Here is a 14,842-nt window from a genome sequence, read left to right as displayed (position 1 = left end):
GCATATATTGAACGCATGAATACTTAGTAAGTAAAACTTACACCACACTGTTTTCTGGGTCAGGCACACAGTACAATGTGCTTTGCATGAATTAATTCTTTTTTTTTTTTTTGTAGATTTTATTGGGGAAGGGGAACAGGATTTTATTGGGGAACAGTGTGTACTTCCAGGACTTTTTCCAAGTCAAGTTGTTGTCTTTTCAATCTTAGTTGTGGACGGCGCAGCTCAGCTCCAGGTCCAGTTGCCAGTTGCTAGTTGCAGGGGGCGCAGCCCACCATCCCTTGCTGGAGTCGAGGAACCGAATTGGCAACCTTGTGGTTGAGAGCCCACTGGTCCATGTGGGAATCGACCGGGCAGCCTTCGGCGTTAGGAGCACCGAGCTCCAACCGCCTGAGCCACCCCGAATTAATTCTGTTTTAATCCTAGGAAGCAGGTACAGTAGTCCCCCCTTATCCATGGGGGTACATTCCAAGACCCCCAGTGCATGCCTGAAACAGCAATAGCACGGAACCCTAGGTATATTATGTTTTTTTTCCTATGCATACATACCTTTTCACTTAAAGGAAGTACTTTTTGGTTTCCTTTTGGCATATGCGAATTGTCAGCATCACTACTCCTGCACTTAGGGGCCATTGTTAAGTTAAATAAGGGTTAGTTGAACATAAGCACAGCGACACTGCGCCAGTGGATCTGATGATGGAGAAGGCAACCAAGCGGCTAATGGGCAGGCAGGGTATATACATCGGGGAGACGCTGGACAAAGGGATGATTCATGTGGGTGAGGGGGGGGGGAAGAGCGGCGTGGAGGGAGATTTTATCACACTACTCAGAATGGCGTGCAATTTAAAACTTATGAATTATTTATTTCTGTAATTTTCCACTTAATATTTTCAGATGGCGGCTGATCTCGGGTAACTGAAACAGCAGAAAGCGAAACCATAGATGGGGAGGAGACTGCTGTAGTCTCATTTTACAGATGAGGAAACTAAGACACAGGGAAGTTATGTAATCTGTCCACGCTTGCACATTTGGCAAGTTGAGCTAAAGATTTGAGCTAAAGAGCTGAGACTCAACCCTAGTCCCTTTGTGTTAAAGCCCCTGCCCTTAACTTGCGCACTTTTACAATCTAGAAGATAAATGCCGCCTTAAATGAATGAGTCAAGAAGCCACTCTCCATCCCGCCCTCCCAACACATGCGCGGGCGCGGACACACACACACACACACACACACACACACACACACACACACACACACACACACACACACACACACACACACACACACACACACACACACACACACACACACACACACGATACACTCCTTTGCCCACTTGGAAGCGCTCAACGGACTGTAGGCGGAAGAACTACAACTCCCAGCAGCCATTGCGCATTCAACGCCGCGCGCGCACATTCGCATCAGGACGCATGCCTTGCGCGGTATTCGCTGTCGGAACTACACTTCCCGGCTCTCCAGCGGCAGCCCGTGACACTCCTTGGACCGCCAGCGCAGATCGGGGTTTGTCTCTCTTTCTCGGACCCGGCCCTGGACCCGGCCTCAAAGTCGAACACAGCTCCACCATGGAGGAGGCGGACCGAATACTCATCCATTCCCTGCGCCAGGCCGGCACGTAAGGACACAGCCCCCACGCACCCCGGGATGCCCATATCTGAGACTCCAAAACTCTGGACTCAGTTACCTGGGAACCTTAAAACAATGGACCTTGGCACTCAGGGCTCCAACTTCCAGGACCCTAAGCCCTCCTCCCCTTATATAGACACACACACACACACACACACACACACACACTCTGACATCAGGGGCCCCCCAAACCCGACACTTGGTAAACCCCAAACTCAAGGACGTAGACATCTTGAGACCTTAAAACATTGGAAACTCAAGACCTGGGACCCTGAAAACTGTGGATCTTTACAGCAATACCCTGGGACCCTGATATCTGGAGATTCTTAGACACCTGTATCCTGAGAACCAGGGAACTTAAACCCCAGGACCCTGGCACTCAGTGACTCCAAAATCCTGCACTGGATACTTGGGAATCTTCAAACCTGGTTTCCCAACACCTGGGGATTTTGAAACCCCAGACCCTAAAATCTGGAGGCCTTGATACTTGGTAACTCTGACACACAGGGTCCTTGCATTCGAGGGCCCTAAAAACCCAGGATGCCAACATCTAGAGAGCCTGATTTCTGAATTGCTTGAAACTAGGTGGTCTTAATATCCAAGGATCTTGAATTCAGGGACCCTGACATTTGGGACTTCTGAAAACCCCAGCCTCCCAACATCTAGTCTCAAAACCAAAGCAGCTCAGTATCTAGGGGCCCCTGACATGCAGGGAATGCTATACCCGGGGACCCAGAAAACGAGATCATGTCACATGGGCCCCTTGCCTCTGCCCGACCCCAGAAATGTGGTGCTTTTAAGCATAGGGAAATCTGAGATTTTTCTCAGCTCATATCCCTTCTGTAGAACATTCTCCTACACCAAGTTCTTAGGATCTGAGGACTTCCTTAGTTCTTAGTTTTCCAAATGGAAGTCACATTCATCAACACACAGGACTTGTCTGAACCGTGGCCATCGTCCTCACCCCCACCCCAGTACTAGAGTTTCTAGAAGGCATCACGGTCCAGCCTGATCCTTGTTTCCTGAGTGCTCCCCACATCAAGCCTGCCCCCCTTCTTCAGGGCAGTTCCTCCTGAAGTACAGACCCTGCGAGCCTTCACCACTGAGCTGGTTGTAGAAGCTGTTGTCCGCTGCCTTCGCGTGATCAACCCGGCGGTAGGCTCTGGCCTCAGCCCCCTGCTGCCTCTCGCCATGTCCGCCCGTTTCCGCCTGGCCATGAGTCTGGCTCAGGCCTGCATGGTGAGTGCCCTCCTTCTAATACACACAGCCTCTTCCTTCCTCCTTCACCAGTCCACCAAGCTCTTTTGAAACTTTTGCCTTTCCTCTCTGTCACCTCCCCTTGTGGCTTAGTGTTAAGGCCGCTGGCTCTATGGTCAAACTGTCTGAATCGTTCAGATCCTCACTGCACCATTTGCTAACTGTGTGACGCTAACCCTTCTGGGCCTCAGTGTCCTTTCTTAGCTGTGAAATTGAGATGATAAAATTAGAGTTGTTACGAACATTAAATGAATTGATCCAGTTTATGCCTGAGCTGCCCCTGACTGCCACATTTTAAGCTTAGCACCAAGAATTTTCCTCCGATAGTGTCCATTTACCAGTTTCAGAAAAGGCCCTGCTTGGTTCACATGTTCACTCCTGAATTCACCGCGGTGTACTGTGATAGGCTGCTCCTTCAGGATGCCTTGGACTTGGGGTAGGGATGGTTACCCACAGGAAGATACGCTGGTTAACTAAAACAGTGTCCCTGTACTTCTGCACTGACACTGCACTCTGTCCTATGACAGCCACATGCATCCTGCTTCTCGTGAGAATAATCCCAAAACTGTCTCTACAGAGATAATGTGCCTTCTGATGAAGCACTCATGCCTCCCCAGTACAGACCTGTGTCCAGTTGCTAATCCAAGTATTCCCAGTAATGCTATTTCTCCTGGCTCACTAACTCTGTGACTTTCGGTCAGTCTCTTAACTCTTTCACTGCGTTAATTGATTTCAAGGTTTGTTTTTTTCCGAAATGTGTCAAAAATACGCACAAAAACAGTTGATATTTTGACTATTTTATGCGTTTAGTAACATTTTGAGCTGTTTTGTACATAAATGACACTATTTTTATTTTAAACCTTTGTTATATGGTAATAAGTTTACCATTATATTGAATTTTAGCAAAAAATACTCAAGACATACTAAGTGGCATCAATTAGATTTAAGTATAGATAAATTAGAATCTAATAGCATTGATGACATAAAAAATTCATTACAAAATGTTACGCAATATGGCATACAAAACATCTTGATTGTTCATAGTGCTAGCCACAGGAAAACATATCCAAATGTTGTAGCAAAAGAGTTCATCTCTTTGGGGCTATTCTTCCTGTGTAAAGTGGGTGTAAAAATTGTACCTACCACATAGTGTTGCCATGAGGATTAAAAGTGAGTGAATATATGAAAAGCTGGATATAATTAGCTTTGTGTAAGTGGTATTACTATTATTGGGTAGACCTGATCTGGCTGCTTGCTTTCCAGCAACCTGTGGCTACATAATGAATGTAAATACGTCCAACATACCCAGTATGTTGTGGCAGAGGGACAATAGAGTAACTATAGTGAACTTCCACTTCGACCCAGGGAACAGGGTGGTCAGATTACTTGAATTTGGACCTTGCTTGTGCAGTGTCTGTCTCTTAGCCATAGGCCTCAGTGTGCTGCCTGCCTATCCCTCACCTCTCAGGTTCACCTAGTTCTCAGGAGTTCTCAGGTCCTTCTGGCTGGGGCTTGTGGTGGCCTTAAGAGGCAAGCAGTCTGTCCCCTGGCCCCGGTATGTATTCTCGAGGATGGCACTTGATAAGGGGGAAGATATGTCCTCTGTTTGGCAAGGGACAGTGCATAGTGGAAGATGTGAAGGGGTGGGTGTCAGGCTTCCCCAGTGCTCTGTTCCTTTCTTCTCTCACTGCTGTGTTCCCCTGGATTTCGTGGTGACCTACTTTTGCTCACACTGAATTTAGGGTGGGGCCGAGAGTATGGCGTTTTTAGTGATCAAGAGGTTCGTGTGATTGGCCCCAGAGCCTCTGTTTGTCCGCAGCCAGCAGAAAGGGTGTCTCTTCACTCAGCTGTGTGCCACCCCTGGAGCCCACTTCCATTCAGCACTGCTGCCTTCTGCTGTCTGTCTCTTCATGTGCCACCACTATTTCTGCCACCACTTTCTGCTACTCAACCACCTCCATATTTTGGTGTCTGTCACTTCACACACCCCAATCCTGGAATGAGTTTCTGTATCAGTCACAACTCTTTGATTGCAGGTGTCGGAAAAAAAACCCGAAGTAAAGTAGCTTAAAAGCTAGTGGTTTTCACACTTTTTTGACCGTGACCCTCTAAAATAAATATACCTTATGTCATGACCCAGTGCACACATATGCATATAATAAAGGTTTCCGGGCGGCCGGTTAGCTCGGTTGGTTAGAGTGTGGTGCTAATGATACTAAGGTTGCCGGTTGGATCCCCACATGGGCCACTGTGAGCTGCGCCCTCCACAACTAGATTGAAACAACTACTTGACTTGGAGCTGATGGGTCCTGGAAAAACACACTTAAATAAGTATAAGTTTGGGGTGGCCGGTTAGCTCAGTTGGTTAGAGTGTGGTGCTGGTAGCACCAAGGTTGCCGGTTCAATCCCTGCACGGGCCACTGTGAGCTGCGCCCTCCTTAAAAAAAAAAAAAAAGTTTTCTGAGTGTGTACTCTTTGCCAGGCACTGTGGTAACATGGTGTTAACTTAATTAATTCTCGTGACAACTTTCTGAGGTAGGTACTGTTGGTATCCCTTTTTTCACATGAGGAAAGTGAAGCCCAGAGAGGTTAAGTGATTTGCCTGAGGTCACACAGTTGGTAAGAGGCAAAATTTAGATATGAGTCTAGGAAAGTCTGATTTCAGAGTCCATGTAGCTCCAGACCAACAGCAACTCTGGCAGAAAAAGGCTTTCTTTCTGGGCCCATTTCTCAGTTCTCACCCAGAACCCTGAAGGGCCCTTTTATCCCTTAAGGCAGCCACATAGGGAAAGAACTGTCAGCCCTATTTTGCAGCTAGGAAACTGAGCTTCTGGGTTTAAATAACCAGTCCAAGGTCTTTTAGCCAGTAAGTAGCACAGGCTGGGTTTGAACTCCAATCTTTTTTTTGCTTCAAAGCCTGTAGTGTCTTTTTTAAAAAAATTGTTTATTGCTTTGACTAGGTTATTTTATCAACCAGGGTCCAATCCAGAGGCAGAAACCCCAGCTGTAGTTTGAACAGGGATATCTTATTATAAAGAATTGTGGACCAGGTAAAAGATGGTTAACTACTGAAAGGGCAGAAGAGATCGCCAGCGGTGACAGAAGGAGCACAGTACTTTGCGACATCTCACTCACATGCGCGGCCATTCACCCCATCGCCCCTACTTGCCTGCTATAGGGGAATTACTTTGATTAGTTTCTTGTGTATCTTACCAGTTTGTTTAAATGCAGCTATAAGCAAATATGAATATATATTTTAATAACAGTATATTTCTTACACAAAAGAAAGTATATACTTAGTTTCTCAGATTTTTTTTTTTAACTTAACAGTATATTCTGGAAACATATCATATTAAACAATAGAGATCTTAATCATTTTTTTTTCCTTTTTACAGTGGCATAGTAGTTCGTTGTATGTATGTAGCATAGCTTATTCAAACCCTCTCCTATGATTGCACATTTACGGAGTTTCCAATATTTTGCAAAGAACGCTATAATGAATAATCTTGTACATATATATTTTTGAATTGTTGGAGGCATATCTTCATGATGAACCCATAGAAGTAGTATTGCTTGCTAGGTGGAAGGGTAAATGCAGGTGTAGTTTGGTTAGATTTTGCCAGATTGCCCTTACTGGAGCTGTTTAATTTTGCTTTCCCACCAGCAGTGTATGAGAGAGTGCCTGTTTGCCCACAGTTTTGCCCACTGAAGTTTATTGTCGGATTTTTGGATTTTTTCCCCATTCAATAGGTGAGAAATGGTATCTCAGTATAATTCCCCCCAGCTTTGTACCTTGAAAGAATTTTCAAATTTAAAGAAAAATGAAAATAGAACAGTGAACACCTGTATACCCTTCTCCTAGCTTCCTACATCGTAACATTTTGCTCCATTTTTTTGTCTCTATAGGTACGCTTATATACACACATACATATACACACTTTTTGTGCCGAACCATTTGGAATGGCAGACCTGATGACATTTCATACCTGAAACGCTGAGAGTCCCTTTCCTAAGCAAAAAGACGTTCTTCAGTGTAACCACAATACCATGAGCACACCCAGGACATTTAATAGTATCTAAGGTCTAGTAGTGGTTAGATTTCCCCAGTTGTTACAAAAGTATCATTTCTAGTTGGTTTTTTTTTTAACTCCAGAGTTTAATCAAGGATCATGTTTTATTTCATTGTTACATTTCTAATCTTAAACATGGAAGAGCCCTACTTTGTCTTTGTTTCTTTTGTGATGACAGATGTTTTTGAAGCCTGCAGGCTGGTTGTTTGGAGGAATGCCCCACAGCCTGGATTGCTCTGAGTGTTTTCTCATGAGTAGATTCAGGGAACACTGCCCTTGAGATAATATCTCCCTCCCACTGTGCACCCCAGGAGATGGTAGCATCAGGTTGTCCCTGATGCTTGCGTGAAGTCTCTCAGTGTGCCTTCAATTCACATCTCTTGTATAAGCCAGGTTGGACGTATTCCAATATATTTAAGGGCTGTTTTCATTCCTTTGTTGGTAAACTGTCTGTACCTATCTTTTGCCTGTGTTTCTGTTGTATTGCTAGTCTTTTTTGCCTGTTTAGTTTTAGGCACTGTTTATATACTGGGTAGATTTACTCTTTGTCTATAATAGGAGTTCCAAAATTTTTTTTTTCTAGCTTGTCATTACTCTTTTGACTTGGCTTGTTATATTTTTCCTTTAACATTTTTATTTCTTTTCATGTATTCAGAAATACCCATCTTCTATTTTATGGTCTCTGGATTTTGAGCCACAGTTCGAAAGGCCAGAGCTTTCATCTTATTTCTTGTTTTCTGTAACACTGACGAGAATCACTCTGTGGCTCCCAGAGAGGCCTCGAGGCCTTGGGGAGCAAAGGGAGGTGTGGAGGGTAGTGGTTGGTGAGAGAGTGGGAGCATTTGGGGTCTAGACTCAGAGCTCCCAGGGCAGGAGGAGCCTGCCTGGCTGGCTGATAGGGGCCCCCTCCTCGACTCCCAGGACCTGGGCTATCCTTTGGAGCTTGGTTATCAGAACTTCCTCTACCCCAGTGAGCCTGACCTCCGGGACCTGCTTCTCTTCTTGGCTGAGCGTCTGCCCACCGATGCCTCTGACGATGCAGACCAGCCCGCAGGTATGGGGTGGGGCACCTGGGGTGTGGTAAGAGTCAGGGAAGAGGGTAGCGTTCCTGGGTGTTACAGGAGCTGAGAGAGGTGGGAGTGGTAAAAAGGTTGACAGATGGGGCATGGGGGGGGACATGTCTTCCCGGGAGTGAGGTGGGAAGACTGGAGCCGGGAGAGGGGATGCAGGGCAGGGGCAAGGGGCCGGGGCTTGGGCTGACCCGGCTGGTGAGCCGGTGCTAGGAGGGGCCTCTCTGCCTCAACTCCCCTCAACTGCACTGTTCCCCCTCATCCGTTCCCCTCTAACCCCACTGGCCTACGTGATGCCCCTCACACACACCAGGTGTGCTGTAGTCTCAGGGCCTTTGTATTTGCCGGATTATTCTTCCCTCAGATAGCCTCTTGATTTCTGATCACATGTCACCTCAGGGAGCCCTTCTTCCAACTGCCTCATTTAAAGTGACATCCTCCTCTCAACAGTCCTTATCGTCCTTTCCTGATCACCATCTGACAGTTTTTCGTATGGTCCTTGTGACCTTAGTCATTATCTCCTCTACCGGCCTGCACCCCAGGAGAGCAGGATCTTTATCAGTTTGTTCACTGAGATATCCTGAGAGTCTAGAGCGGTGACTGGTACATAGTAAGTGCTCAGTGTTTGTTGAATGACTAAGTGTGAGTTTGATAGCTAGATTGATACGTATCTTGGGGAGGGAGGTCAGGGAACGATGGCTGTTTACCCATGGTATGTTTTTTTGAGTTGTGGTATTGTCACTTGATTGACACTCCCTCCCCACTCCCCATAGGTGACTCAGCTATCCTTCTCCGGGCCATCGGGAGCCAAATCCGGGACCAGCTGGCCCTTCCCTGGGTTCCACCCCTCCTTCGAACTCCCAAGCTGCAGCACCTCCAGGTGGGTCCTCCCAACTCATGTTGATCTTGCCTTCCTTGTTCCCATCTGGGTGCTCAGGTTTTTGTCTCCCTTCCACCAGTGTCCCCCATTCCAGTTCCTCCTAGAGGCTCTGATTCTGTTCTCCTACCAGGGCACAGCGCCCCAGAAGCCTTTCCATGCCAGCAGGCTGGCCATGCCTGAATTGAATTCCAGAGGAGGTGAGTGTGGGCCTGTGGGGAGGTGCTGGAGAAAAGGGGCGAGGTGGGCCTGACTGTGGCCAAGGCGGGAGGGCTGGCTGACTCTGTTCCTGCTTCCAGAGCCCCGAGAGTTCCAGGCGAGTCCTTTGTTACTACCAGCTCCCACCCAGGTGTGCCAGCCTGCTGGGAGGGTGGCGTCGCTCCTCGAATGCCATGCTCTCCAGCTCTGCCAGCACATGGGTCAGGACCACCCCAGGGATAAGGACTGGCCCCACAGGGCGTCCCGCCTCCCCACCCAGGTACCCCACAATGCTTGGCTTTCTGCTGTCGAGGGTACTGTTCCCTGCTGCTCCCCTTTGTGTTTCCTGTTGGTCCTCTGCCCCTCTCTTTTCCCCACTTTGTCCCTCTCTTCCATCATCTCCCCTCTGTGTGCACCTACTCGACTCCCCGCATGCAAGAACGTTGGAGTCAGAAAGGCTGTGGACCTTGGACAAGTCAATATCCTCACTCAGGGTCTCAGTTTCCTGTTCTAACACATGGATGGTGATAGTGCTTTGCATTTGACTGAAAAACGTGCGTGAGATTGCAAGCAATGAGAGCAGTCGGGATGTGCTTCCATACTCCCTGTTTCTACTACCTTCCTCCCACCCCTGCAGCTCTCACACTTCTTCTGTCTCTGCCATGCTCATTTCTTCCGTTTCAAGATCTCTGCACTATCTCTGCTGGTCACTGTCTTTCTCATTCCGCGGTTTTGCTGCCCCTCTTTCTCGCCCCTCTGTCTCCTCATTTCTGTGTTGTGTCTCTCTCACTCTGTCCACCTCTGCGACTGTCTCTGTCTCCTCCCGCCTCCCCCACTGCCCCGTGTTCCGTCTTTATCTTTGTCTCTTTTTGAAACTTACAGAAATTTTCAAACCCAGGAGTAGAGAGAATATTCTAATGAATCCTATGTGCCTGTCTCTGTCACCTACCTTCAACTAGAAGCATTTTGCCAATTTTTCTTCATCTGTTCTCCCTCAGCTTGTTTTTCTGTATTATTTTAAAGCAAAGCCCAGACATCATGTCATTTCAACTCTAAATACTTAAGCATATGTCTCTTAACTCATAAGGGCATTCTTTTGTTAATGTAGCCCTGGGTCATTTTCACACCTAACAAAATTAAGAATGATTTCTTAATACTGTTCATAATCAGATCTCCTCATTTGTCTCAAAACTGCCTCTGTTGTTGTTATTCTTCTTCGTCTCTTACCCCTCTCCCTCCTTTCCCCTCCCTCTCCTCCTCCTCCTCCCCCTTCCTCCTCCTCGTTTCTTCTTCTTCTTCGTGTTGGTCTTCTTCTCTTCCTCCTCCTCCCCCTTCTCCCCCTCTCCCTCTCCCTCTCCTTCTTCCTCTCTCTGTCTCTCCGTCTCTCTCTCTCTCTTTCTCTCTCTCTCTCTCTCTCTCTCTCTCTCTCTCTCTCTTCCACTCCCTGCCTCTACCCTCTTCTTTGCCCAGCACCTCTGACTCTGTCTCTGCTCCGTCTCCACATATCCTTTCCATGTCATTGTCTGATTTGGGGGTTGCAGGCCTGCTTCTCCACCTTCCTGCATTCTCTTCCAGTGTGAGGAGTGAGTAGGTGGGGAGAAGTGTGTCTGTGAGGAAGAGGAGACCCTATCCTTGGGAAGCTCCCAGACCTGTTGGACAGGAGAGCGGGTCTGGGGAACCCTTGGTAGAAGAGGCTGGAGGGCGGGTGTGACTTGTCGGTAGCACGTTGCCAGGTGGCTCCCTGGAGGAGGCAAGGTGTTGGGTGCCCGATAGGCCTCTACACTCTCCCATTTGTCCCACCCTCTATTTCCAGGAGGATACCCGGGCTCAGCGGCAGCGGCTGCAAAAGCACCTGGCTGAGCATCTGCGCCAGACCTGGGGCCGGCTGGGGCCACCCCCACAAGTCCGAGACCTGGGAGAGCTGCTTCAGGCCTGGGGTGCTGGGGCCAGGACTGCTACTCCCAAGGGCTCCCGCTTCACGCATTCAGAAAAGTTCACCTTCCATCTGGTGGGTGGGCCTGAGCGGACATGGGGCATGCTGGCTGGCCCGGAGGGTTGCTTTATATAAAAACACTACACTTTATCCACACAGGTGCCTGTGTTCCCACCAGGCATATCCTCTCCTCACTTGGGGCGGGTACACAGAGGGGGTCCGCTGGCTTCTCAGGGACTTCAGTGGAGAAAGGGAGGAGGGGTGGGAACCATGTAAAGGTGAAGGGGTGCTCTTTGTGCAAACGCCAGCCTTCCCCAGGAAGTTTCCTCTGGGCGTACCTTCTCTCCTTGGATGGTCACCCAGAGGGGCCCTCATATTTGTCATGGGCAGTTGGGGTGTCAGAGATGGGGTAGGTGAGCAGGAGCTGTGTCAGGGTCAGGGAGATTTCTTTATGAGCAAACACTCTAGTCTGAGGTCGCAGAGAATGCCTTGGTCCTCACACAGTCACCGGCTGACAGCTGTCAGCAGTTGAGTGGGCATGGGTACGGTGCTGGGAGGGTGCTCGGGGTGGGGGGTGAGGCTGGGCTGTGAGGGACAAGGCCTTCCCCCAAAGCCAGGACGCTCCCTTCTCACTCCCTAGGAGCCTGAGGCCCAGGCAGCCCAGGTGTCAGATGTGCTGGCCACCTCCGGTCGGCCTGAACAGGTGAGTGGGGGTGTCTTGGGCCCTTGCCTGTCTAGTGGGCCTGACTCCCCCACCCTGACTGGCGTGTTCCTCCCAGGACACACGGGCAGCTCAAGAGCAGGAGCTGGAGGCCCTTCAGGAGCAGCTGGAGGGAATGAACCGCAGCATTGAAGAGGTTGAAGCCAACATGAAGACACTGGGACTCGGCCTCGTACAGGTGGGTGGGGGAGGGGCTACGGCCTGGGCTCACATCACAAGTGGAGCCTAGAAGGCTCCAGGGGACTTGAGGGGGCTGAGATGTACTCCATAGAGGTCTGCAGATGTCAGAAGGGTCCATGGGGGCCTTTGGGTGGATGTGTGGGTTCAGGAGAATCAGTGGGGGTGAAAGGGGGATGTAGGGGTGAGAGGTGCCTGTGGGCATCAGTCTGGCCTTGTGGGTGTCTGTGAGAATCAGGTGGTGTGTGAGTGTCTCTGGGCATCTGTGGGGCATGATGGATCTGCACAGGCAGGAGCTCGTGGGGCTTGGTCCGGATCCTGAGGGTCAGTGTGGAGGTAGAGGGGTCAGAGGGGCCTGTGGGTGCCCGTCGCTGCTTATAGGTGTCTGTCATGATCAGAAGCGGGTGAAGCAGCAAATGGGGCCAGAGAGTTATGTCGTCACGTGTGGGGGCGTGGCTTCGGCCAGGGCTTGTCAGGCTCAGTGGGGCTGGGGGCGCGGTGTGTGGCTAAGCTCCCCCCGCTGACTGGGAGTGGGGGTCCTGGGGTGCCAGGTGGAGACCGAGTGTCGGCAGAGCGAGCTCAGCACGGCAGAGCGGGAGCAGGCCCTGCGCCTGAAGAGCCGGGCGGTGGAGCTGTTGCCGGATGGGGCTGCCAACCTCGCCAGGCTGCAGGTGGGGCTGGTGCTGGGGCTTGGCGGGGAGGGTTGGAGGTGGAAGGGCCCAGCCTGTGTGACATGTCCCCTTCTATCACCGCCCCCAGCTCGTAGTAGAGAGTAGTGCCCAGCGAGTTATCCATTTGGCGGGCCAGTGGGAAAAGCACCGGGTCCCGCTGCTTGCTGAATACCGCCACCTCCGAAAGCTCCAGGATTGCAGAGAGGTAGGTGGTAGGGTCCTGGGCCATGGGTGGGGCAGCTTGGGTCACTCCCTTGGGGCCGTCCTCGTGTTCTGCTCACTGCCCTCTCCCCATGGGGTCCTGGCAGCTGGAATCTTCTCGACGGCTGGCAGAGATCCAGGAGCTGCACCAAAGTGTTCGGGCAGCTGCTGAGGAGGCCCGCAGGAAGGAGGAGATCTATAAGCAGCTGGTAAGGCCCATGCTAGGGCACCGGGGGGCTCAGAGTGGGTGGGGTGTGGGTCCTGGAGGAGTGTCTGCTGTGTCCCTGCCTAGGTGTCCGAGCTGGAGACCCTGCCCAGAGACGTATCCCGGCTGGCCTATACCCAGCGCATCCTGGAGATTGTGGGCAACATCCGGAAGCAGAAGGAAGAGATCACTAAGGTACACCACCGTGGCCAGGAGGCAGACATGCCCACAGGGCAGATGTGTGCAGCGTGGCCATATAGGGACCTTCCACCCCGGGAGGCAGAGCTACACCCCGACCTAGAACAGTCCCCCACAGTCTACTCCGCCCACCCGACACAGTGACACAGGCCCTGTTTGGATGTGAATGCAGGCACGTGAATGCCCTCAGCTGGCTGGCTGCCCCACCCGCGACATGGGCTCATGCCCCGCCCTGTTCTTTGCCAGATCTTGTCAGACACAAAGGAGCTTCAGAAGGAAATCAACTCCCTGTCTGGGAAGCTGGACCGGACGTTTGCGGTGACTGATGAGCTTGTGTTCAAGGTACGGGGCAGGCTGGGCCAGGTGCGGGGCTGGGCTGCTGCCGGCCCCTCTGCGCACCCGCTGGCTTGGAGCTGGGCCCTTTGTGCGTCTCCTACTTACACCGCTGCTCAGGCCTGGCTCGCTCTGTGCAGGATGACGTCCTGGGGTGCGAGAGGGAGGCCTTGTGGGGGGGTGTGTAGGGGGTGGGGTGGGGGCAGCCCGCTGACACCTTGGAGGTCCTTCCTGTCTTGTCAGGATGCCAAGAAGGACGATGCTGTTCGGAAGGCCTACAAATATCTAGCTGCCTTGCACGAGGTGAGGGGAGAAGCACGCCTTAGGGGGCTGGCTGGGGAGCGGCTGCGTTGGCTCGCGAGCCTTCTGTTCTTGTCCCCAGAACTGCAGCCAACTTATCCAGACCATTGAGGACACAGGCACGATCATGCGGGAGGTTCGAGACCTTGAGGAGCAGGTGAGGCCTGGGGGTGGCAGAGAAACCAAGGCAGGCCAAGGGACAGCCCCTCAGTTTGTGCCAAGACAGGCTATGGAACCAGGCATAGCTTATGTCTCTGCTCTGCCCCTTATCCATGCACGTGACCTGGGCCAGGCCAGGGGTCTACTTTGAGCTCCACCTTCTGCCCTGAGGGTCCACAGGCCTGCCTCCCGGGGCTGTTGGCATAAGCTTCAGCTTGAGTGTGTGGTGGGTAATCCTGCCACATAGCAAATGATGCTTTAGGTGCACCGACGACTCGAGCAAAAGCCTGGCAGTGTGACAGAGCAGGCTGTTGTTGGGGGGGGGGGTGGGAGGAGCCTGGGAAGGGCCCTGAGTGGCTGTGACAGAGTGGGTGGTGAGCAGGAGCGGGGAAAGGGGTCCTGTGTGCTGAAGGGATGCGACTCACGTTCCCTAGATCGAGACGGAAATGGGAAAGAAAACCCTCAGCAACCTGGAGAAGATCCGCGAGGATTACCGGGCCCTTCGCCAGGAGAACGCTAGCCTCCTGGGGCGGGTCCGTGACGCCTGAGCGGGGCCCCAGCAGAGGTCTCCCTGACCCAGGCCTTCAGCAGGGATTTGGGGTGTCGGAGGCAATGGCCAAGTGCTGGACCTAGCCATTCCCTGTGTTTGCTGTCCAGTCCCTCCTGCTGTGGTGACCCCTGCCCACCTGACCCCAACCCTCTTCTGGGTGAACGTCCAGAGTGTGGAAACATGGCTGCGGTTTATTGGAGAGGGCATTGGGGGTTGGGCCTTGGATCCCAAATAAATGAGGAGCTCTGTCTCTCGTTTAAGCTGAGGCATGGAGGCATGG

General features: G+C 51.3%; 1 protein-coding gene and 1 non-coding gene across 2 annotated transcripts; both read left to right on the top strand.

The window, feature by feature from the left end:
- The first annotated feature begins 1,437 nt into the window (after positions 1–1,437).
- CCDC22 (coiled-coil domain containing 22) lies at positions 1,438–14,827 on the top strand. The gene is made up of 17 exons (XM_033117780.1): positions 1,438–1,631; positions 2,704–2,881; positions 7,891–8,023; positions 8,813–8,919; positions 9,050–9,116; positions 9,216–9,394; positions 10,928–11,122; positions 11,688–11,750; positions 11,827–11,946; positions 12,497–12,616; positions 12,705–12,821; positions 12,925–13,026; positions 13,110–13,217; positions 13,467–13,562; positions 13,797–13,856; positions 13,936–14,010; positions 14,447–14,827. The coding sequence occupies exons 1-17, from the start codon at positions 1,582–1,584 to the stop codon at positions 14,558–14,560; spliced, it is 1,884 nt and encodes a 627-aa protein (XP_032973671.1). The 5' UTR covers positions 1,438–1,581; the 3' UTR covers positions 14,561–14,827.
- Positions 5,246–5,319, top strand: TRNAT-GGU (transfer RNA threonine (anticodon GGU)). Its single transcript has one exon. It is a non-coding gene; the product is annotated as a tRNA-Thr (tRNA).
- Positions 14,828–14,842: the final 15 nt, after the last annotated feature.

Source organism: Rhinolophus ferrumequinum, chromosome X (genome assembly GCF_004115265.2).
Source record: "Rhinolophus ferrumequinum isolate MPI-CBG mRhiFer1 chromosome X, mRhiFer1_v1.p, whole genome shotgun sequence".
Taxonomy (NCBI): domain Eukaryota; kingdom Metazoa; phylum Chordata; class Mammalia; order Chiroptera; family Rhinolophidae; genus Rhinolophus; species Rhinolophus ferrumequinum.
The sequence above is the reverse complement of the archived record's forward strand: the minus strand, read 5'-3'. Positions and strand labels throughout refer to the sequence as shown.

Excerpts from the sequence above, each read along its gene's own strand:
- CCDC22 (XM_033117780.1), top strand. The coding sequence starts at position 1,582 with ATGGAGGAGGCGGACCGAATACTCATCCATTCCCTGCGCCAGGCCGGC. Across the intron at positions 8,024-8,812 it reads CGATGCAGACCAGCCCGCAG|GTGACTCAGCTATCCTTCTC; the intron begins GTATGGGGTGGG and ends CACTCCCCATAG. Across the intron at positions 8,920-9,049 it reads CCAAGCTGCAGCACCTCCAG|GGCACAGCGCCCCAGAAGCC; the intron begins GTGGGTCCTCCC and ends TTCTCCTACCAG.